This window comes from Plasmodium sp. gorilla clade G2 (genome assembly GCF_900097015.1).
Source record: "Plasmodium sp. gorilla clade G2 genome assembly, chromosome: 3".
NCBI classification, from domain to species: domain Eukaryota; phylum Apicomplexa; class Aconoidasida; order Haemosporida; family Plasmodiidae; genus Plasmodium; species Plasmodium adleri (nom. inval.).
Window position 1 is genome coordinate 884,528 of NC_041695.1, and position 24,502 is coordinate 909,029.

At 26.2% G+C, this 24,502-nt stretch overlaps 2 protein-coding genes across 2 annotated transcripts; one reads left to right on the forward strand and one right to left on the reverse strand.

The window, feature by feature from the left end:
- Window positions 1-1,328: 1,328 nt before the first annotated feature.
- On the forward strand, window positions 1,329-4,151 carry PADL01_0322700 (conserved Plasmodium protein, unknown function; the record flags this gene model as incomplete). Its single annotated transcript, XM_028685110.1, has 1 exon — window positions 1,329-4,151. The coding sequence occupies one exon, from the start codon at window positions 1,329-1,331 to the stop codon at window positions 4,149-4,151; it is 2,823 nt and encodes a 940-aa protein (XP_028536641.1).
- A 1,305-nt stretch (window positions 4,152-5,456) lies between these two features.
- PADL01_0322800 (erythrocyte membrane protein 1, PfEMP1, putative) lies at window positions 5,457-21,883 on the reverse strand (the record flags this gene model as incomplete). Its single annotated transcript, XM_028685111.1, has 2 exons — window positions 5,457-6,665; window positions 7,901-21,883. The coding sequence occupies 2 exons, from the start codon at window positions 21,881-21,883 to the stop codon at window positions 5,457-5,459; spliced, it is 15,192 nt and encodes a 5,063-aa protein (XP_028536642.1).
- Between the last annotated feature and the right edge of the window lie 2,619 nt (window positions 21,884-24,502).

Genomic DNA, 24,502 nt, shown 5'->3' on the forward strand with positions numbered 1-24,502 from the left:
ATGTATAGTTTTTTCTTTTATATACAAGTAGGTGTATCCATTTAAAATTACATGTGAAAATATCTGAAGATACACAATAATACTTATATTTTACTACATATACATTTTGTAAAATAATTATGTATTTTTTTCTTTTTCTTTTTTTTTTAATATGTGAATTTATTTTTATTATTTAAAATATAATATATAATTATTATAGAGAAATAATTATTATCGTTATCAAAAAAAAGTATATATATTTTTTTTATGAAGGAATACATAATATTTTGTATAATAGAGTTATAAATAAATAAATATATATATATAATATATTATTATTTTGTGTTTTTTTTTTTTTTTTTTTTTTTTTAATATATTACCTAATATATATAATATAATTATTTATTTTAAATTATGTTCGTGTGCCTTTATATTATGAATAATATAAATACATATATATATTATATGTAAGATATATATTTTTACGAATATAATTTATATAAAAATATACATGTATTATTTTATATAGTAATAATTTATATGTTATGCATTTAAAAAAAAAAATGTACATATTTTTATCTATATATAAATGTATATAAAAAATAAATTACAATATATATATATATATGATATATATTTTATGTACATGATACATATGCTCTTTTTTTTTTTTTTTTTTTTTTAATTTTGTATATTTTAAAATATATATATATTATAATATGAATAATATATTTTTTTATTTAAACATTTTAAAATTTTATTATTTTATAATATATTTTTTTATATGTATAATTTATTATATATTTATTTATTAATTTTTTTTTTTTTTTTTGAGTTATTTACATTTTTATAATCATTATATGTATACCTTATTTTATATATTTTCATTATTATAGCATATTATATAGGTATATATTATAATAATATATGTATATTTTAATTTTTATATAAAAGCTTATTTATATTATAAAAAAAAAAAAGAATAAATGAATACATGAGTTATTATATTTATAATATATATTTAATAAATTTTTATATATGTATGTAAGATTAATATTATATGAATAATATATATATATAGTAACATAATTTATATGTATTTTTTTAAATAATGTTTGTATTATTTTGAGAACCTTTTATATTTTTTTTATTATTTTTTTTTTCACCACTATTACTTTTTAAATTATTCCGAAAAAGTAATTATATATTTATATATTATCATAGTTATATAAAAGAAAAATATATAATAATACATTTATTTATATGTATATATGCTTTTTCCCCTAACTTATAAATACATATATAATATATATATATTTATAATTTATATTTTATTTTTTTCTTTTTAAATGGAAAAAGAAGAAGATTTAAAAGATTTTTGTGTAATAGATAATCGTGGTAGTGATAGTCCGATAGATGTATCGTGTGATAACATAATTGATAAGAATGGTAATGTGATATATAAAAGTTATAATAATGTGTACAAATTAACATATAAGCACATATTTAAATATAAACGAATAAGCAGCATTAGTACTGATGTTATATATGATGAGAATGGAAATGGATATACTCCATTATATCATTATTATTATGATGACGTAATTAATTCAGATACAAATAAGGAAGAGAATTATGAGATTAATGAGGAAATATATAATAGAGAGAGTACAAAACAAGAATGTTTGAAATATGATATGTATGAATTATTATTATTACGTTTTTTAAAATATGAATGTGAAAATGATGATTCGGAAGATATATTAAATAAATATTGTTTTATAAGAGAAAGGAAATATAATAAACCAGGGGGGAATAAATATATACCTAGAGACAGAAGTAATAATAATAATAATATAGGAAATAATGTGAATGGAATGAATAATTATGTTTTATTAAATAATAATAATAATAATAATATGAGAATAAGAAACATATATAACAACAATAATAATAATAATAATAATAATAATATTAACAATAATATTAACAATAATAATAATTTTAATAACAATTTTAATAACAATTTTAATATTCATAATAATGATAACAATGATGATGGTTATGTGAAGGGAAGACATCGTGGAAATTATTTGTCAAGTTCATTGAATAATATAAATGGAAAGGTTTTTAAAAATTTAGATGATAATTGTTATAATTTACCAACTAATAATTTATATATTGATAAGGAGGGTAAAATGCATTTAACGGGAAAGGAACATTATAATGCTGCATCAAGTAATGAATATAACCATAATAATAATAAGAACATTAATAATTATAATAACAACAGTTATAATAACAATAATTTTTTTAATAACAATTATAATGATAATAATTATAATAATAGTAATAATAAAGGAATGGGAAATAAATATGATAGGAGTTTAAATTATTTAAAAAAAGAACATGATATGGTTGATTATGATTATAATAATAAAGGTAATATAAGAAAAAATGATTCTGAGAAATATTGGGATAATCCACCTTTACATTATTCTAAGAAAAATAATTATGATATTTTTACTTTGGGAGATATTAAAAAGTATGCAAAAAATAATGAGAAGAAAGGAAATAATAAATTTATGAATATGAATGATAATAATAATAATAATAATAATATGAATAGTAATAGTAATAATTATAATAATATATTTAAAGATAATGATGAAGAAAACTTAACCAAAAGTAATTTTGCAAAGTGGTTTAAGAATAATAATATGAATGTTAATGAAAATACAGACATAATAAAATATCTGAATAATAAAAATAGTCAAGGACAATCAGAAGGAAAGAACAACAACAATAGTAATAATAATAATAATAATAAAAATAATATTTTTCAGGGTAATAGTAGGAATTATGAAAATGCCATATATAATATAAATAATAATAATAATAATAGTAATAATAAAAATGAAGCTTCTTTTAATACAGATAATATAAACACAAATAATGGTAGGGAAGAAGAAAAAATTAGTAATACTGTTGCTGAATTATTAATGAAACAGATTTCTATGATTAAAGAACGTAATAAAGGTATGGATGTTTTGGAAAAAAAAAATACGTTTGGTTTTTTAGATAACAATTATCAGAATTTTGGTAGTAATAATAATTCTAATTTGGAAAAAAACAATATGAAAGAAAATGATATATATTCAAAAGAAGCAAGCAAAAGAATAATGGATATTTTCAGAACATTAAATTCAAATGGTTTAGTGTCACAAGAATCATTATTGGAGAATCAAGGTATACCTAACAATAATAACAATTACAATAATTACAGTAATAATAGAAATAAGAATCAAAATAATATTAATATGAATCATAATAATAATATGAATAATAGTAATAATAATATTAATAACAATATGAATTATTACAAAAATAATCATAAATATCATTCAATTGATAATGTGTCATATAAAAAAAACTTTATTAATAATTATAGCAATAATGATGGAAATAATAATAATAATAATAGTAATAATAATAGTAATAATGTGGAACATTATTATATGAATAATAAAAAGGGTTTTAAAAATAAAATTAATAACTACCATAATTTACCAGATAATAAAAATAATATCATGAATAATAATACATATAATAATATTAATAAAAATAATTTATCCAATATGGAAAATTTTCCACCATCATTATCATTTAATAATTCAGATGTTAATAAAAATAATACACAAGGAAATATTAATATTACTCCTATAATTAATTCAATATTACGTTTAGATAATGAAGTTGATAATGTACACAACAATTCAATATCTGAAAACATACAGAATGCAAAAGTAAGTAATGTTTTAGATTCATTAAAGTCATTATTAAAAGCTTCAAAAAATCAAGGTAATAATAATTATAATATACCTAAAAATTTTAATAATAATAATAATAATAATAATCATAATAATAGTAATAGCAAATTTATAAATTATAACTCACAACAATTTTATCCATCACATCAACAACAACAACAACAACAACAGCAACAGCAACAAATACAAATGCAAACACAAATAAATCGTACTCATTTGAATGATTATAATAAAAAAAAATTTAATAAAAAGGAAAGGTATCCAATGAAATATCCTGAATTTGATGGAACTACAAACGAAACTATGATGGTACGAGAAAAGGCAGAAAGACAACTTGTTTGAAAAATAAAAAAAATAAAAAATATATATATTTTGTTTTGCATATATATATTAATTTTGTACAATTTTGCGTATCCTTTTAAATATATATATATATATATATATATATGTTTATATATCTTATTAATATTTTTATTATTATATGCTTCTGTTAATATATATATTTATATTTTTAAGGCACTTAAAAGTTTAATTCAAAACCAACGTGAAATAAAAAAGTAATTGGTATATTAAGCCATGAAGCTTTTATATTAAAAAAAAAGAAAAAAATAATGAAATAATATATAAGATGTAAACTTAAAAAAATTAAAATAATTTTTTTTTTTTTTTTTTTTTTTTTTTTTTTTTTTTTTTTATTACTCCATATAGTGTATATATATATATGAATTATATGTTATATATAAAAATTTTTTATAATAATATTAATTATTTTATTTTATTTTTTTAATAATATATAATAAAGTTACAAATATGTATTATATATATAATATATTGTGATGTATTATTTTAGATAGAATGGAAAAAAAAAAAGTGCTACATTCTATGTTATTATAATTCAAAATAATATAAAAATTAGTAAACTTTATATATATGTAAAAATGTAAATAATAAATATATTAAACAATAAACTAAATATATTTTTAACTAAAATATTGTGAAAAGAATTGTAAATTTTTGAATTACATATTAAAAAGTCAGAAAACCATATAAAAAATTTAATATTTTTTTTTTAATAATATTTGATATATATATATTATTTTAAAGAATTACTTTTACTTTTTTTCTACTTTTGTAATTTTGTTTTATTCAAATTGTTTTTAAAATAAATACTATGGAAATAATTTTAATTGTAGGAATAAATTTATGCATTTTATCTTTATTTTATTATTATTTTTTTTTTTTTTATTTGAATGTATATATTTTATGGGATACTCCACATACACGTAAAAAAAAAAAAAAAAAACAATTATAATAATTGTAAAAGTAAATTATTTTCAATCTATATTAGATTTATTAGTTTTTTTTTATGTATATGTGAATTAATTTAAATATATTCCAATAAGTTATAACATAGTTTATCCCATATATCCAATAATATAAAAAATGTGGTCTTTATTATATATGTATTTATATATTTGTCCAATATTTTATATATTTCAAATATTAGATATATTTATATGGTGTTCATTAGTAAAATTATTATGAAGAGATGCTTATATTTTATTGATTTGTGTGTACATATTATTATTCTTATAAAAAGTATTATCATTTTACTCATATTGTTCATGATATTTATTTTCTATATCATCAAAAATTGTACATATTTTCCAACTGATCTTCACGTGTTATATTATTATTTTCATCAAAATCTATATCCATAGATATATTTTTGCGTAAATTTTGTCTTTGAGAATTATTATTTTTCGTTATAAGATCACTATATGGAATATTTGTTGATCCAAAATCTTCAAGAGATGTTATATCATTAAGTTCATTAGTATTTGCATTAATCATATTATATGTTTCATCATTAATTTTGTGAATAGCATTATCGTTAAATGGAATATCTAATACATGTTCCTTATTTTCATTTTTCCATTCTTCATTCAATTGGTTCAACATTTCTTCCTTATTATTCCATTTGTTACACATATCTCTATGTCTATCTAACCATTCATGGAACAAATCTATTTGATTACTTATAGGGTCACTATATGTTTCTTTTACAACACTATTTGTTGTTGTATGTTTTGTATGTTTAGTCTCAAATAATTCGTTTTCTTTTCTTTTGAGTAACTCATCATAAATATCAATATGTTGATTACTATTTAACGAATCATTGATTAAATCAATACCACTATATAAACTATTGTCCTTATGAGTATGTGTAATGTTAGAATATATCTGTGTATGTTTTGGAACATTCCAATTTATATTATAAGTAACCTCGTTATCACCATGTAAAACTCTATCTTGAATAGATGTAATAAAAGGTTTTTCTTCCATATTATTTGGTAAAATATTAGGTTGTGTATCCTTAGGCATATTATCATCAATGGTATTTTCATTAGGTAAATCCTTTGGTACGTTTGGTAAATATTGCGAAATAAAATCATGTTTCAGTCGATTCCATTCATTATACGTAAGTTTATTTGTGGGTTTATCACTATTATCTTTCACATCATCTGTATAAGTATCTTGTACGTTATTATTTGTACTAGGTTTTAGTACGACTTCTATCAAAGTTTTATATTTAGGTGATTTATAGGGATATATATCATTTATATCAATCTCTTCATACTCACTTTCTGATGAAGAAGTGATATCCGAAGAAGATATATCTCGAACATAATCGTCTGTTTCTTCTCCTTCGACATATATGTATGTTTTGCCTTTATATCCATGACTTCTGTAAGGGACATATTTGTTTGATGATTTGTGTGTAGGCATACTATAATCATTTTGTGGTATATCAATAACTCGAAATAAATTGGTAGATCGAAGGGCAGGTTTTTTCTAAAAAATGTGAATACACAGATAGGTATATGTAGGATTTTGTATGTATATGTAGGATTTTGTATGTATATGTAGGATTTTGTATGTATATGTAGGATTTTGTATGTATATGTAGGATTTTGTATGTATATGTAGGATTTTGTATGTATATGTAGGATTTTGTATGTATATGTAGGATTTTGTATGTATATGTAGGATTTTGTATGTATATGTAGGATTTTGTATGTATATGTAGGATTTTGTATGTATATGTAGGATTTTGTATGTATATGTAGGATTTTGTATGTATATGTAGGATTTTGTATGTATATGTAGGATTTTGTATGTATATGTAGGATTTTGTATGTATATGTAGGATTTTGTATGTATATGTAGGATTTTGTATGTATATGTAGGATTTTGTATGTATATGTAGGATTTTGTATGTATATGTAGGATTTTGTATGTATATGTAGGATTTTGTATGTATATGTAGGATTTTGTATGTATATGTAGGATTTTGTATGTATATGTAGGATTTTGTATGTATATGTAGGATTTTGTATGTATATGTAGGATTTTGTATGTATATGTAGGATTTTGTATGTATATGTAGGATTTTGTATGTATATGTAGGATTTTGTATGTATATGTAGGATTTTGTATGTATATGTAGGTTTCAGTATATATATGTATGGGTATATATGTATAAATTTTTTTTTAAATTTTTTAACAAAATTTTTTTTTTTTTCTTTTTTTTTTTTTATTTAAATTTTGTTTTAGCTCTCATTGTACAAAATTTTTTTTTTAATTTTTTAATATATTTGTTTTACTTTTTTTTTTTTTTTATTTAAAATTTCGATTTAGCTCTCATTATATAAAAATTGCTTTTATTTTTATCAATTTTTTTTTACTTTTTTTTTTTTTTTATAAAATTTTTCATTTTTTATTTTAACTGAAATTTTATTTTTTCTTATTTAAAAAAATATCCATTTTCATTTTTATTTTTAAATGTGTGAATATTTTTTTTTCCTTTTGTTATTTTATTTTATTTAATTTTATATTTTTTTTTTTTTTTTTTAAGAAATGAATTTTTATATTCGCTTTTTCTTTATTTTCAATATAATTACACATATTAAATATATATAAAACATATCCAAACATAGCACATAAATATATATATATATATATATATATATATATATGTAAGATATGGATACAAACAAGCCCAGATAAGATATATATGTATTTGTTACCTTAATATAAAACAATAAAGCGATAGAACCTAAAGCAAAACTCATTCCAACAGGGAGAGTGGAGGATAATATATCAGGTGTGGGTAAAACGGGTGTTGAAGGTTGAACAGGTTTTGTAGGTGCAACAGGTGTAGGGGGTTTTATATTCTGATTTTTTTTTTGTTCTTGTATATCATTTATAGTTTTCTTAATATGTGCTAATGTTTCAAAAGTAGTACTTACTATTTTTTGAAGTGCATCTTGTACAAATTTTGTTGGTTCTTGAATTACACCTTGAATAGCTATTCTAGATAATGTTGTTGCATGTTGAACTAAATTATGGATAGGGTCCAATTGATTTTTTGGAAAATAAGCATCGGTTGTTGCAATGTTAATTAATTCGGTGAATAATTCCTTTTGGTTATCTTTTTTTTCATATATTGTATCCAAATCGGTATATGTACAATCACATTGTTCACATTTGCCTTTTACATATTTTTCGGCATTTTCTTGTAGATCTGTACCTCCAGATGATTGAACATTACCATTTTCATGAAGAGATTTATATTTTTTATATTTCTCCTTTAAACCTTCCCATTGGTTACGTCTTTTAAGGTACCAATTTCTATAATTATCAAATACACTTTTACAATATGGATCTTCAATGTTATCAATAGATTTTGATTTTCCTTGAACTTTTTGCCTTTTTATACATTCATGGACAAATCGTTTTGCTTCTTTTTCTTTTTCATAACAAAACAATTTTGCCCATTCAGTTAACCATCGTAAAAATTGGTTTTCGTCTTCTTCAGTTTTAGGAAATGTACATATATCATTTGTATCCATATCTATAGGTCCTTTATTTGATTTTTTATATCCGCATAACATGGCATTCCAGATGTTTTTTTTATTTTCTTCCCACCATTGTTCACGACCATCTGATTGACCGTTAGATCCAGTTTCTTTAAGAAGTTCATCTAATTTGGATTGCAACAAACTTAAATTATCCATCATATCTTTTCGTTTAATTATATCTCCATAGTCAGCAAAACTATATTTCATAGCTTCTAATGCTTTTTTAGGTTGGTGTTTATATGTATCTCGTAACAATTTTCCTTCGTTGTACACATATTGAATAAATTTTTGTTTGAAGTCTTCCTTACTTTTTATACCCCTCAAATTTGTCGCTAAATTCCTCAGACACAATTGTTTTCTTCTAGGAGGAACTAATACACCATAATTGATACCCGAACTATTAAGAACATTATTTCCTGACCATTCTTCCAGATCATTATTAAAATTTTTCTTGTCACATGTTTGTGTAGTAGACAAATTTTTGCACACTTTTTCATATGTATTATTGTTTGTTTTATAAGGACAATCATCTAAGGGATCGGGAGCTTCGCATTCACATGCGTTCTCATATCCATCAGGTGTCTCTTTGAAAGCATATTTTTCGTCTGTCTTTTGATCGGAACCGAATGTACAATTTACATAATTATTTGCTTTATCGAGATATGTTTCGACACTATTTGGATCTGAACATTGAGTTTTCACTCCTTTTAAAAAATTATTTATACCTTTATTATCATCGTCTTCAAGAGTTGTATTTGTAAGTCTATTTCGTGAACGTGGTCGTGATTCTGTTACATTGTTACCATTACTAGATGTAGGAGTAGTACTACCATTCCTACTATTTTTGTTTGCTTCGTCATATAAATTTTTATATTGTTTTGATTGTTTATCTAATTGTTTTTGCCACTGTTGGACAAAAACACTATAAGATTTACATGTTTCTTTACATTTTTCACATTTTGTTCCATCAACATCATTAGTACATGAGGAACCACTAGTTGCACAATCTTTACATGACGTCTGTAAATTTTGAATTTCTTTTTTTCTGATTTTATAATAATTTTCGCTCCATTCCTGCATCCAGCGAAAAGGTTGAGGGATATAATCATCATCAGGGGGATCATTATCATGACCACATTTATCTTGTGAAGATATGATAGTGCCATTTTCGTCCCTTTTTAGAAAATTGGCTTCTCTTGGTGCTGCACATGTCATTGCTTTCCATATTGCTTCTCTGTTTGTATTCCACCAAGCTTCTCGTAATTTCAAATATTTTGGATGATCATACGGATATTTATGTTTATATGTTTCTAAATTATTATGTATTTTTTTAAAAATATTTTGTAATCTTGGTTCTCTTCTATGAAAGTTCGGATCTTTATTCCACAAATCTCTTCCACGAATTATATCTCCTATATCAGCAAAACTATATTTCATAGCATCACATATATCAGAAAATTCAGTTTCGTTTTCTGGTTTCAACTTTTTTAATATATCTATGCCTTCATTTTTTGCAGCTTCCATTACTTCTTTCAACAATTTGTTTTCATTGTCAATTTTTGAACTCATCATAGTTTGTATTTTTTTTATACATATATGTTCTCTTCTTGGAGGCAAACATAAATTATTTTGTCTATTATTTATGTTATCACATCTCCATGTTTTTCCAGCATTTAAACGATCGGTTCCGTCATTTTCGCATGAATCTTCATTCGTTGGAAATATAGTATCTAAATTTCCTTTATTAATTGTTTTATAACCCTGTTTTCCTTGAACAACGTCATGAACGTTGTTACATTCATCATAGAAATTTGTTTGAGGTGTTCCTTTCAAATTACTATTCACATTTTTTTCTGCTTCTTTTTGTAATTTATATGCCACTTTTTCTACACAACTCATATTTTCTGTTATTGGTTGCGGTTGTATAGGAAATGGAGAAGGTTGTGGAGTAGGCGCACATTCGCACTTTTTTTCAAGATTATTGGTTTCATACGTTTTAAAAGGTTCATCCCAATAAAAATTATTATCTTTTACTTTCTGCATACAAGAACATGTACCATCCAAACATTTATCTTTCAAATAATCATGAGCGTCCTTATTTGAAAAATCTTTATATCCATCAATTAAAGGTGATCTGGATTTGTCTTCATCAAATTTTGTTCTTTGTTTTTGATATTCTCCTTTTTTTTTTGTAACATATCCATCATATGCTTTACACGCGTTAACACAAGTATTATCATTATTATTATCTTTACATCCGTCATAATCATTATGTTTTTTACACTCGTTCTTCACCTCCAACTCTAAATTTCTTCGTTTTTGGCAATAATCATCTCCCCATTCGGCAAACCATCGTAAAAATTGATGTCTTTTTGCAAAATATTCCTGGGAACGTTTGTTTTTGTTGTTGTTCGTGATTTTATTACGTGTCTCCCTGTCGCTAATATGATGTGATAGACCACAAACCATCCCTTTCCAGATATCAGGGCCGTTTTCATCCCACCATTGTTTACGTTTTGCATCATTAGGTTCTTGACTTCCATTCTTTAAAGCAGTAGTTATTTTCTGCCTTGCTGTTGTCACATCCTTATTCTTCCCTATATCTATTACTGACATATCTGTATTTAAACATAGATCTCTAAAATCTCCATATGTATAGAACATATAACGTAAAAATTCGGGAGGGATCTCACCTTTCTCCAAAAGTTTTTGTGCCTCAGTGTTACCACCATGTTGTTTATAATACTGCCAATGTAAAAACGTTTCGGCAGCAGCAGTTTTGATATATGCTTCTCTCAATTTCTCTTTGTCACTAATATTTTGTTGTGTTAAGTAGTATAGGCACAATTTTTGTCGTCTTGGGGGCATACAAGCATCTTTATGACCACTTTCAAACTGATTTTCCTCACACTTCCACCCGGGATACCCTCCATTTGGTTTTTGTTGATCATATTTTTTTTTACACCCATCTATATCACCATTTGCATTGTTATTATTAAGTATTGTATCCACTATATGGCACGAATCCTTCTGTTGAGGTGCAGGTGGAGGTTTCGCAGGACATGGACATTTCCCATCCACTATATCTGGGGTTTCTTTCAAGGATTTAGGGATATCTTTACCATTTTGTTTCGACGTTTCGTCCATACATTTATAATCACATTTTTGACTAGTTCCACTATTTGTACATTGCATTTTTTCTAATTTTTTTTTTAAATAATTTCTCGCATCTGATGAATTTTTCACGTCCTCATCAGCATCTTTATATTCCTTTTGATTTTTTACCTGACTATATTTCCCACTTTGTTTATCATAATGTACATTCCATTGTTTAATAAAATTTCGATATTTCGTACACGCGTCTTCACATTTTCCTTTATTACTCTGATTACCATTACATTCATAGTCCTTACATTTCGTCACCAAATCGTTATACTCCTTTGCCTGTGTTTTACAGTAGTCTTCCCCCCACTCGACCATCCACCTTAAAAATTGCGGACGAGCCACAAAGTGGGGTAACGACGTGCCGTTGGTGGTATCAAAAAACACTTTATCGTGGTCGTATTTGCCTTTGAGTTTGTCGCGAGTACCTGTATCTATACTTTTTGTTCCTTCATCATAACTTAAAGAACAAACCATAGCTTCCCATACTTGTTCTTCTATTCCTTTCCACCAAGTTTGGCGTTCTTGGCTATTGGGGTTTTCGTCACCGTGTTTGCCATTTTTTTTGAAAACATCAGTTATTTTCCCTTTTGCTTCTCTAACATTTTTATTATTATTATTATTTTCTGATATATCGGTTCCTAAACATAAATCCCTAAAATCTCCTAACGTGTAGAACATTTGACGTTTAAACTCTTCAGGGATTGTTCCTTCGTTTTTTAATTTCTGTTTTTCAACAGGGTGATCCTCGTTATATTTTTTCCATAACAAATATGTTTCAATTGATGCAGATTTTATAAAAGCTTCTTTTAATTTATCTTTATTAGTAACAGAACTTTCTTTTAAATAAAATATGCATAATGATTGTCTTCTAGGAGGCATGCATTCACCATTTTTAGATACTACAGGTTTCACTACATCACCACAATCCCAAGGTTTGGGGTTACCTGTTTTTTCATTGCAAGGTTTTTTTGAACCACTATATGTGGTATCATTTTGTTGAATATATTCATTAATTTTGCACTCCGATGTCTTCGTACCCTGTGGTGCTTGTGGAACCGTAGAATGGATACAACTACATGCTGTACCATAGTTTTTTGGTTTACTCTTGAACGCATAATTGGGGTTAGTAACACTATTTTTTTTATCACAGAATTCTTTTTGTTCTTTACATTCCATATCTTTAAGTACTTCATGTACGTATCCTGCAGCACTTTCATATGTTTTATTTCCACTATTTTGATCTTCTAGTTTTTTTAAAAATTGGTATAGATATTTTTCATTTTCATCACTGCCATCTTTAGTTTTTGCATCACTGTAAAATTTTTTGTATTGTCCTTCCATTGTTTTCCAATCAGTTTCCCATTTTTCTACTTCTGTTTTATATAATTCGCACTTAGCTTGGCAATCTTTACATTGTGAACATTTTGTATTACTCTTACAATCCTTACACTCCCCCACCAAATCATTATATAGTTGTGACTGTTTTTTGCAATACCACTCGGACCATTCGGTGATCCACCTCAATTTTTGCGGGATGTAGTCGTCAAAAGGGGTGGTAGTAAGACCACTAGGGCGAGGACTACCACTAGTAGCAATGTATTTACAGTCTGTAGTTGATATTTTATCTTTTTCTAGTGCACATGTCATTGCTTGCCATACTTGATCTCTATTTAATGCCCACCAGTCGTTACGTAATTCGGTATATGGGGTACCATGATTATATATGCCTTTGAGTCGAGTATTTTCTTTAATTTTACTAAAAATGATTTTTAACTTTCCTTCTAGCTGTTTCATATCACCGTTTTCAGTCCATATATCTCTCCCCCTTATAATATCTCCAAGATCTGCAAAACTGTACTTCATTTCTCGACATACCGTTTCTTTGTCTTTTGGGTCAGATAAACCACTTTTGCCATCATTTGTTTTATACAGATCTATTATATTTTGTGCTTCAATTTTTGCTGTCAATAACACATCACCTAATAATGAGTGGATAGCTTTATTGCCATCTTTTAGTCCGGGGACATTTGTGTTCAAATTCTCCAAATTCGAAGTACACATATCTAACCTTCTCGGAGGAAATAATACATCCTTATGTTGTGCTTCAACATCGTTATGCGGTCCCCATTTTTTTCCTATTTTAAATCTTTCTTTTGTACTTCCACCTTTTCCTGTACATGGACCGTTATGTTTACCACCACCAGGATTAGGATCATCAGTATATGTACGACCATCATTCGTATGTGTTTTTTTATAAAGGTCGCAAATGTTTTTGGTATTCAGCTTAATTCCATTTTTAAATTCCGCTTGTGATATATCTCCTTTTAACTCATCCTCACCACTACCGTTGACACTATTTGTTTTCATTTTCTGGTTTGCCTTTTCCTGCATTTCTTTGGCGATATCCGTCACATTTTTGGTGGGTTTAATGGTGTTGGCAACACACGGATTATTGGAACCAGCAGGTGCTGTAGGTATAGGTGATGCGGGGCACTCGCATCTATATTTATATTCACTTGTTGTAAGATCATCCAAAGATTCTGGCAGTGACGACTGTTTCGATTGTGACGAGGATTTACCCATGCAGTTGCAATTTCCAGAATTGCTTCCACAGTTGAAAAGTTTTTTTAACGTTTTTTCTAAATACTGATAGGCATATCTTGAATGTTTTGCGTCGGAAACAGCATCATATTTTCCTTCATTTTTATCTGTTGTGAATTTTGTGCTTTGTTTATCATATTGTTCTTTCCATTTTTCAATAAATTGTTTATATTCTGCACACGCAGCTTCACATTCTTTTTTCATACTATCGTTGCTACACGTAGAATGTGGGCACTTCCCCTTCAAATTTTGCAATTGTTTATTTTTTTTATTGCAAAAATCTTCAGTCCATTCAGTAAACCACATTAAAAATTGTGGAACCTCATCAAATTCGGTTGGACTATTTTGTGTGCAATCCTTAATATCTAGGACACTGGTTTTTCCTTTTTCTTCGACTTTTTTTTTTCCTTCTTTATATCCACATTTCATTGCATCCCATACACATTTTTTATTGGTTTCCCAAAAATTTTGACGTTTCTCTTTAAGTTTCTTTTCATCCTTAGAATCATTTCCAATACTTTTTTGAAAACGTTCTTTCAATTTCTGTCCTGTGGGATTTGTATCAGGCTCGAGCGGGTCATCACCTAGAATTATATGTTTATAATCATAAAAACTATATTTTAATGCATTACATGGAGAAACAGTATATGTATCTTTATAATCATCATATTTAATAGCTAGATTATATCCTTGATTTGCAGCAACAGTCAATAATTTAGTTTTTAACTCATCTGTACTGGTTGCTTGGTGTAGATCTTTTACACATAATTTTTGTCTTCTAGGAGAAACGTACACACCATTATCCAGGTTTTTATAATCACTATCATCTTTATTTTTCCACTTAATTTGTGACGTAACACTAGGTATTCCACCGCAATTATCTGATGTTCCATCTTTGTTACGATCAGTGTTACCACTTGTTTGTGGATCCATAGGGACCTTAATATCACCCTTATCATTAACGTTTGAACAATCTACCTTTCCATTAGTACATATATCTTCGATAGGTGAAATAGGTGCAGGAGGATATTTGTTTTTTTGATTTTGCTTTTCTTTTGCTTTATCAATTATATTTTTCATTCGACATATACTACATAAAGGTTCGTATTTCGTTTTGTAATCGTCGTCATTTTTTTCAACAATTTTATCCATATCATCAATTTTAGTCTTATCACATTCGCACCTATCCTTCAAATAGTGTTCTATAGTATTTTTACCTTTTGTAATATTATGGAATTCATTTTCTTCCATATGTTCATTAACCTTTTTAGTTTGGTAATTTTTTTTTTGTGCTCTCCACTCAAAATTTTTAGGTGTGAGCCAATTACTATATTTGGAGCAAGCAGTTTCGCACTCTTTATCTTTATCATCACATTTGTCATCTGCTTTTTTCCCACTACATTTGTCACTGATATTTTTCAGAAGTTGTTTTCTATGTTCACAAAAATCTTCATACCATTCTTCATACCATCGTAAAACTTGTGGAGAAGTATCACTAGGAATGGAACCATAACATATATTGCCACAAGTCATCGCTTTCCATACTTTTTCTTTATTTTTATCCCACCATTTTTTACGTTCTTTTTCTATTTTGTCCTCACTATGTGGTTTTCCACCACTATTACTAGTATTAAGTTCTTTTTTAAATATTTCGTGAATTGTTTTTTCCGTTGCCGTAACTATAGCTCCTCTTCTCAGATCTATACCTTTAACTATATCTCCAAAATCATAAAAACTTCGTTCTAAAGCTTTACAAAATTCGCTATACTTTCCACTACTTCCTTTACTTCCACTTTTTTTTTCGTCATAATGTTTTTTTAAATATTCCCCTTCCTTTTTTGATGCAAGTATCAATTCGTTCAATAAAGTGTTTTCGTCTGTTGCATATTGCCATATATTTCCGACACAAAGTTTTTGTCTGCGCGGAGGAGCGTAGACGCCAAACATACGTTGTCCATTTTCATCTGTACGTACATTTCTTGATGACCATACCACACCATCAAAATTTTTTTCATGACAACTTGATAGCTTTGTAGTGATAATATTAACTTTACATGGTTCGTCTTTGATTTTATCATCTGCGGGATCGTCTTCTTCAGATGGAATAATTATTTTTTTTTTATATTCATTACATTCGCATAACGTTTGTTGATCCCCATAATCATATTTATCATAAAAAAGTTTGTTAAAAAACGTTTTATAACATGTATCAGTATTAAAAAATTTCAAATATGTAGATGCAGGCATATGTTTTGCCCAAAACGTTGCCTCATCTTCATCATCATCTTTATATTGTCTTTGTTTTTCATTATATTTCTCTAATATTTTGTTCCATTCTTTTTTTCTTTTATCTATCCATGCTTTATAGTTTCCACATGCTTTGGTACAATTGCCGCTATTACATGTATTGGTGCCACCAGTACTAGCACCACGACTGGAACCACTTTTAATACCACAATTTAGACCATTATCGCAATTTTTACATTGCTCCTTCAAATATGCCAATTTCTTTTTGTGCTCTATGCATACGTATTCTCCCCATTCCTCGAACCATCGTAAAAACTGATCACGTCGATCGAAATCAATATTTTGGGGGCAATCCAAACCATCGTTACCACCATTTATTCCGCATTTCACTGCTTTCCACAAGTCTCGTTTATTTTGTTCCCACCACGTTTTTCTATCTACTGGTATTTTCGTTTTGTCTTTAAAAAACGTATCCAATTTGGATTTTACATCTTGTGATTGTCCAGCGTAATCCAAATTTGTTCCTTTAACGAAATCTCCTAAATCAGCAAAACTTCGTTCTACAGCTTTACAAAATCCTATAGGTAATCCATTTTCATCTAGATTACTTTCATCACTATTTACAGGTTTATAATTCATTTTTGTATATTGGTAATATTCATATAATTTTTCAATTTCACTTTTAATTGCTTTAATAAGGACATTTTTAAGTTTTCCTTCAACATTAATATCTTCGTTATCCTTAAGGTATGATATACATAACTGTTGTCGTCGTGGAGGAACATACACACCTGGTTCTTCTTGTTGTTTGTTTTTCTTAGCAACAGTCCAATCTTTTTTATAACCATTATTTTGTATATTATCATATTCTTTTTGAGTACAGTTTCCTGTCAAAGAAGTCGTTCCAGAATTATTACAATTATCACCCGCCCCACCTTTATTATTTGTAGGATCATCAGGACATATACCACATACATTCGTGTTACGTATATCTATATCATCAATTTTTTCATCAATAATATTTTTACTTGTATCCTTTGGGGAACATTCCTTTTCTGTTCGTTTTTCATCTTTTATAAAACAATATGCATATAAAAAATCATTAAGATCAATACCACTCATCTGATTACCTTGTTTATCTTCATATTTGCTGTAATATTGTTGTTGTTTTTTCCATTGTTCCGTGATTTTTTCTTTCCATTTCTCATAACATTTACAGTTTTTTCGACATTCTTTACATTTTACGTTAATGGTATTATTTTTTGGGGTTCCACCAATAATTTCTTTATTACATGTTTGGGATACTGTATTACTATTTTCCTTCATATTATAAGATATTTCGTCTAACCATTGTGTAAAACTATTAAAGAATAACATGTTGGCATCGACATTATCGATATTATCACCAATATTACCATCGTTTCGTACACACATATTTCGTTCTCCTTTTGTGGTAGGTCCATTTGTTTCTTCACAATTCCATTGAGATTTAAAATTGTCATTACAATTATTTTCGTCTTTGGTAAGGATTGATGAGGAAGTGTCAGTAGGAACACAATTGCATATTTTTTCATATGAATTAGGATAATTTGCAAATGCATCACTTTCATCAAAAGAGGTAATATTATTACATCCTATATCTTTCAATTTATTTACGACATACTGAGATATATCAATATCTTTAACATGATTGTTAAATTCATTATAGTTTTTATTATTTTGTTCATCATAATATTTTTTAAGAAGTTCCCATTGTTCTTTCCATTTTTCTATCCATTTTTTATAATCATCACATTTGTCTTTACATATTTTACATTTATCTTGGGGATTACATTTTTGTGAATTGTTAGGTTGGTTTTGATCATGGTTCATTGTGCATTTGTCACAATGAATTCTCAACTCTTCAATTTTTTTTTGTCGTTGTTCATAAAAATCTTCGGACCATTCTTCTAACCACCGTAACAATTGTGGTACCTTATCAATATCGTTATGGTTTGGACATTCTTTGTTACGTCCATTACATTCAAATGCTTCCCAGATCATGTGGCGGTTCCTTTCCCACCAATTTTTGCGAAATAAAGATAGTCCATCATCACCATAATATATATAATAGTCCGATCCAAACCATTTATATTCATCTCTTAGTTTCGTGAACATTTCTTTCAAATGTTGTTCGACTTTGTTATTATCATCCGTGTCCACTAGATTTGTTCCTTTAACTATATCGCCAATATCGGAAAATGATCTTTGCATAGCAGTGCACAAAACATTTTTATCATTTTCACTCATATAGTGCTCATACAAGTTTTTCCCTTCATGTTTTGCTATCAATATAAGTTCGGACAATAACATACGGTTATTATAATAAAAATCCTGTTTAAAAATATGATCATCCCTCGCAGAATTATTTTTTTCTATTGAGTCTTTGCATATACCTTCATATCTAGGAGGGACACCAACATTAATAGCACTGGAAACAGTATGACTATAAGTGCTACTTATTTTTTTCTCTTTCCAAACAGCATCATCTCCTTGTTTTGGAGTAGTATTTTTATCATTACATGTTTGTGTTAGGTTACTATTTTCTCTTGTTAATATTTGATGGACGGCACATACAGCCGTTGGTGTTTTACTGTCTTTGTACGTTAGATCTGCCTCAAGTTGAGCATAACATTTACTACATTTATGTCTATATTGCGAACTTTCGTCAGGATAAGACGAAAATATCGTTTCAGATTTTGAGAAATCAATATAGTTACATTCATTTGTCATTTTTGGTTTCAAGTATTCGGAAACACTACTCTTAGTGGTACTGTTATGGGTACGTCTACTGGTTTCACCAATATCTATTATCGTCAGTTTTTCGTCAAAGTATTTTTTTTGGTTACCAAATTCCATTTTTTTGTCATGAATCCAATTAGAATATTCTTTACATTTGTTTTTGCAGTCGCAGATAGATGGGGCTTTCCACCAACTGCTAGAAAATGACGACCATATGGACGGTTCGCATACATCGTCATCACAAGTTTGACATGCCACATTTACTGCTTGTTCCTTGTTTTTACGTTCAGAACAAAATTCTGTGGCCCATTCGTCCAACCATCTCAAAAACTGGGAGCGATTATCCTGTGGTGTTTCATTACCGTCACACGCCTTTTTTGTCGTTCCATCACATTTGAATGCTTCCCATATATCTTTTTTATTCTCTTCCCACCAATCTTTACGTAATTCTCCAAGACCGTCATAGGACGTGGTAGTCTCATATTTTTCGTCTCCATTTTTTTTCCACTCATTGCTGAGTTTTTCAAATATTTTCCTCAAAATTTGCTCAGTCTCCACCGAATTGTTATCCTTGGCTTTATCTGTACCTTTAATTATATTTCCAAAATCATAAAAACTTAACTTGATGGAATCGCACGCACTAGAACCACGTTTCTGATTACGTAGACGTCCCGCCTCACTTTTTGCTGCCAACATCAGTTCCAACAATAGTTTATTGCTATCCATACTCTTAATATCATTATCTTTCAAATTTCGTATATTCGATATACATAAACGTTGACGCCTTGGAGGCAAACATATACCTTCTTCAAATGTATTATTTCTATCACATATCCACGAAGTACCACTAGGTATACCACCACAGGGGTTGGCACCACCACCTCCAGTAGAATTATGATCTCCAAATTGTAAGTCGCATGCATTATGGGGAGGAGTTTTAGAGATTTTATGTATACCTTTTTTCCATTCACCTTTAAGTGACATAGTAGGTTTAGGTTGTTGGTTATTACATGGCGGCTTATCTTTGTTTTGCTGTCCATTACAATGACAATAGTATGATTTATTAGTGGAAGAATCTTTTTCATTAAATAATGGACTTAAATCGACTTTACCAAGTGTTCCACAGGTATTGCCGCAACCACTTTTTGTTTTTATTTGTCTTTCAAGTGATTGTATATCTGCATTATATATGGGATTTGTAGAATATGTACTGTCACGTTTTAAATTTTTTTCACATTGACTTTTATATTTCTCATAACAACTTTTACTCGAATGTAACAATGCGTTATAATTATTACAGAACTGTTGACAAAAATATATATAATTTATATTATGTGTCTTTTGTATTTTCAATTCTCCAGTACATATACGCTTCATTCTGTTAGCAATGAACTCTTTTTGCTCTAAAAAGTTCTCAAACCATTCTTGCATATAACGTAAACATTGAGGAATTTGTTGTTGCGAATGATCCAAAGTACATAATTTTTGTTTATTGGAATTTTTTTCATATATGTTTAATATTTTTAATTTATCTTCTATTGTATTTTTAAAATGTTTTTCCCATAATTTGTCCATTTCTTTTTCTCCAATTTTATCAACAATATAGTTTAATAATTTTTGAACATTTTGTGACACATCATGTTTTAAAATATCTTTACCTTTTGATATATCTTTATAATCAGCATATGTTCGAGCTATCAATTCACATATCAGCTCAGTATTATGAGGATAATGTTTTAATAAATTATCTATTTCATTTTTTGTTTGGTTTGCAAGACTTCCTATTACTGTTGTTGCAGCAATTTTTGCTTTTGCTATATCGCTTCCATCTACTTGACCTTGTATATCTTTTATTTGTTTTTCAATATTCCTTAATCGATAATTTATATTTTTCCTTCTATTTGGCAAACATATTCCTAAATCTATAGTTTTTTCACTACTGGTACTTGCATCATTAGAATCAGTAGAAGGTGTACGGTCACTATCTTCATTTTTGTGTTCTTTAACTTCTTCACATTCATGTCTAGGAAATTTTGTTCTATGCGCTTCATCTATTAATCCTTTTGCTCTATCTTCCCACGTATAAAGTATTAATCTATGATTATCTAATACCGCTTCAAATATTTCTCTTTGAATTTCTCTCCATTTACAAAATTGTTTATCTGGTTCATTTATGTCATTTCCCTCATTATCTTTCATATAATTTTTATATTTATCATTTTTCCATGTTTCCTTCTGAATTTCGTCTATTAAAAAATTAATATAATCACCATGGTACCATTTCGTTTTACTATATACGTCTATTTCATACTTATTATAAACAGCCGTTTGGCGTCCCGAAATTTCGTTCCCCATTTTGTTCGAAAATACACGTTACATATATATAGTTTGTATTATTAAACTAGTAATTATATCATACATTTTATTAATTATAATATATTTTTTTTTCTAATAATGAGAAATACATACATATATACATATATATATATATATATATATATATTCTATCTCCTACATTTAAAATATATTAGATATTTTCGAATTTTATACGGTTTTGCCATTTTGGTATATTTATAGTAATGTTTGTATTTTGGTTGCTTTTGGAATATTTTGTATGTTGTTTTAGTATGTTTGTATGTTGATTTGGGTATTTACTGTAAGTTTGTTTTTATAATGTTTGTATGTTGTTTTTGGTATGTTTGTATATTGTTTTGGGTATGTTTTGTACGGTGTTTTTCTTATATTCGTATATTGTTTTTTGTATGTTTGTATATTGTTTTTGGCATGTTTTGTACGGTGTTTTTCTTATATTCGTATATTGTTTTTTGTATGTTTGTATATTGTTTTGGGTATGTTTTGTACGGTGTTTTTCTTATATTCGTATATTGTTTTTTGTATGTTTGTATATTGTTTTGGGTATGTTTTGTACGTTGTTTTTCTTATATTGGTATGTTGTTTTTCTTATATTTGTATGTTGTTTTTCTTATATTCGTATATTGTTTTTGGTATGTTTGTATATTGTTTTGGGTATGTTTTGTACGTTGTTTTTCTTATATTGGTATATTGTTTTTTGTATGTTTGTATATTGTTTTTCTTATATTTGTATGTTGTTTTTCTTATATTTGTATGTTGTTTTTCTTATATTTGTATGTTGTTTTTCTTATATTCGTATATTGTTTTTGGTATGTTTGTATATTGTTTTGGGTATGTTTTGTACGTTGTTTTTCTTATATTGGTATATTGTTTTTTGTATGTTTGTATATTGTTTTTCTTATATTTGTATGTTGTTTTTCCTATATTTGTATGTTGTTTTGGGTATGATTGTATGTAGTTTTTGTTATGTTTGTACGTTGTTTTTGGTATGCTTGTACGTTCTTTTGGGTATGATTGTATGTTCTTTTGGGTATGCTTGTACGTTGTTTTGGGTATGATTGTACGTTGTTTTGGGTATGATTGTATGTTGTTTTGGGTATGATTGTATGTTGCTTTGGGTATGATTGTACGTTGTTTTTGTTATATTCGTATGTTGCTTTTAGTATGTTTCTATATTTTTTTTTATATGTTTCTATTTTGTTACTTATAGAATCTATGTTGTTTTTCGTATGTTCTTATGTTATTTTGGGTATGTTTTTATACATATATATATGCATCTATATTTATATTTATACTTCTACATTTTATATACACCTTTATATTTCTATATATTCTTCAATATTTATATGTATGTTTATATAAAGAAATACTATAGTGGTATGTTCTATCTTAGTATATTCGAATGATTCTATAGATTTAAGTTCATATTATTAGGTATTCTTCTATTTTCTTATGTATGTTGTTTTTATTATTTGTTTCTATAATTGTACGCCAACGTGAACGTATTTTCATTTTTACTTCTATACATGTATTTCTATGTGAATTTTGTTGTATTTGTTTTCCTTTTTTTTTTTTTTTTTTTTGTGTCACTTTTTATTTATATTGTATAGTAATTCTATTTTTAATATTGCCATTAATATTACTATTCATATCTTTGTAAATATTAAAATTGATATGTTTTTAATATTATTCTTTTAAATATACAATATATATATATATATTTATATATATATAAGTATATATAAATAAAAAAAAAAAAAAAGAAAAAAACAAGTTTTAATTATTATGATAAAATATATATATATATATATATATATGAATGAATACATATCACTAATACATAATAATGTATTAAAGAATACATATCATTAAATCATAAAAATGTATTAAAAAATAAAATTGAATTAAAGAATATTTACTAATAATACACAAAAATGTATTAAAGAATAAGTATTGATAATACATAAAAATGTATTAAAGCATACATATCATTAAAACATAAAATTTTATAAAAAATACTTTTAAAAAACATATATATATATATATTTATAATTATATATTTATATATTTATATGAAAGAATTGTTTTAATATAAGTATACATATTATATAATAACAAAAAACATAAAATATATAAAAATATCATAAAGTATATAAAAAAAACCTATAATATATAAAAGGAACATATAATATATAAAAGAACATATAATATATATACAAAAATATATACTTCCAAAAAAAAATATTTATAAATGAAAATTTAGATAAATATTTATAACTTATCTATCCAATAAACAAACAAAAAAATATATTTATATGTAGTATATGTTGTAGATAATACAAATGTTAAAATATTTTAATTTTATCTATATATTGAAAATTTTTGTTCTATTTGTTTAATTTATTCTATTTTTAATTAATATAATATTAGTGATTTTAATTTTATCATTGTATAAATAATATAACGTAGTATAACATATCATACAGTATTATAACATAATATAATATATCACAACATAATATATTAGAATATAGTATATTAAAGAATAACATAATGAAACATAAAACAATATAATATAATAAGTAATTGTTTTAAACACGT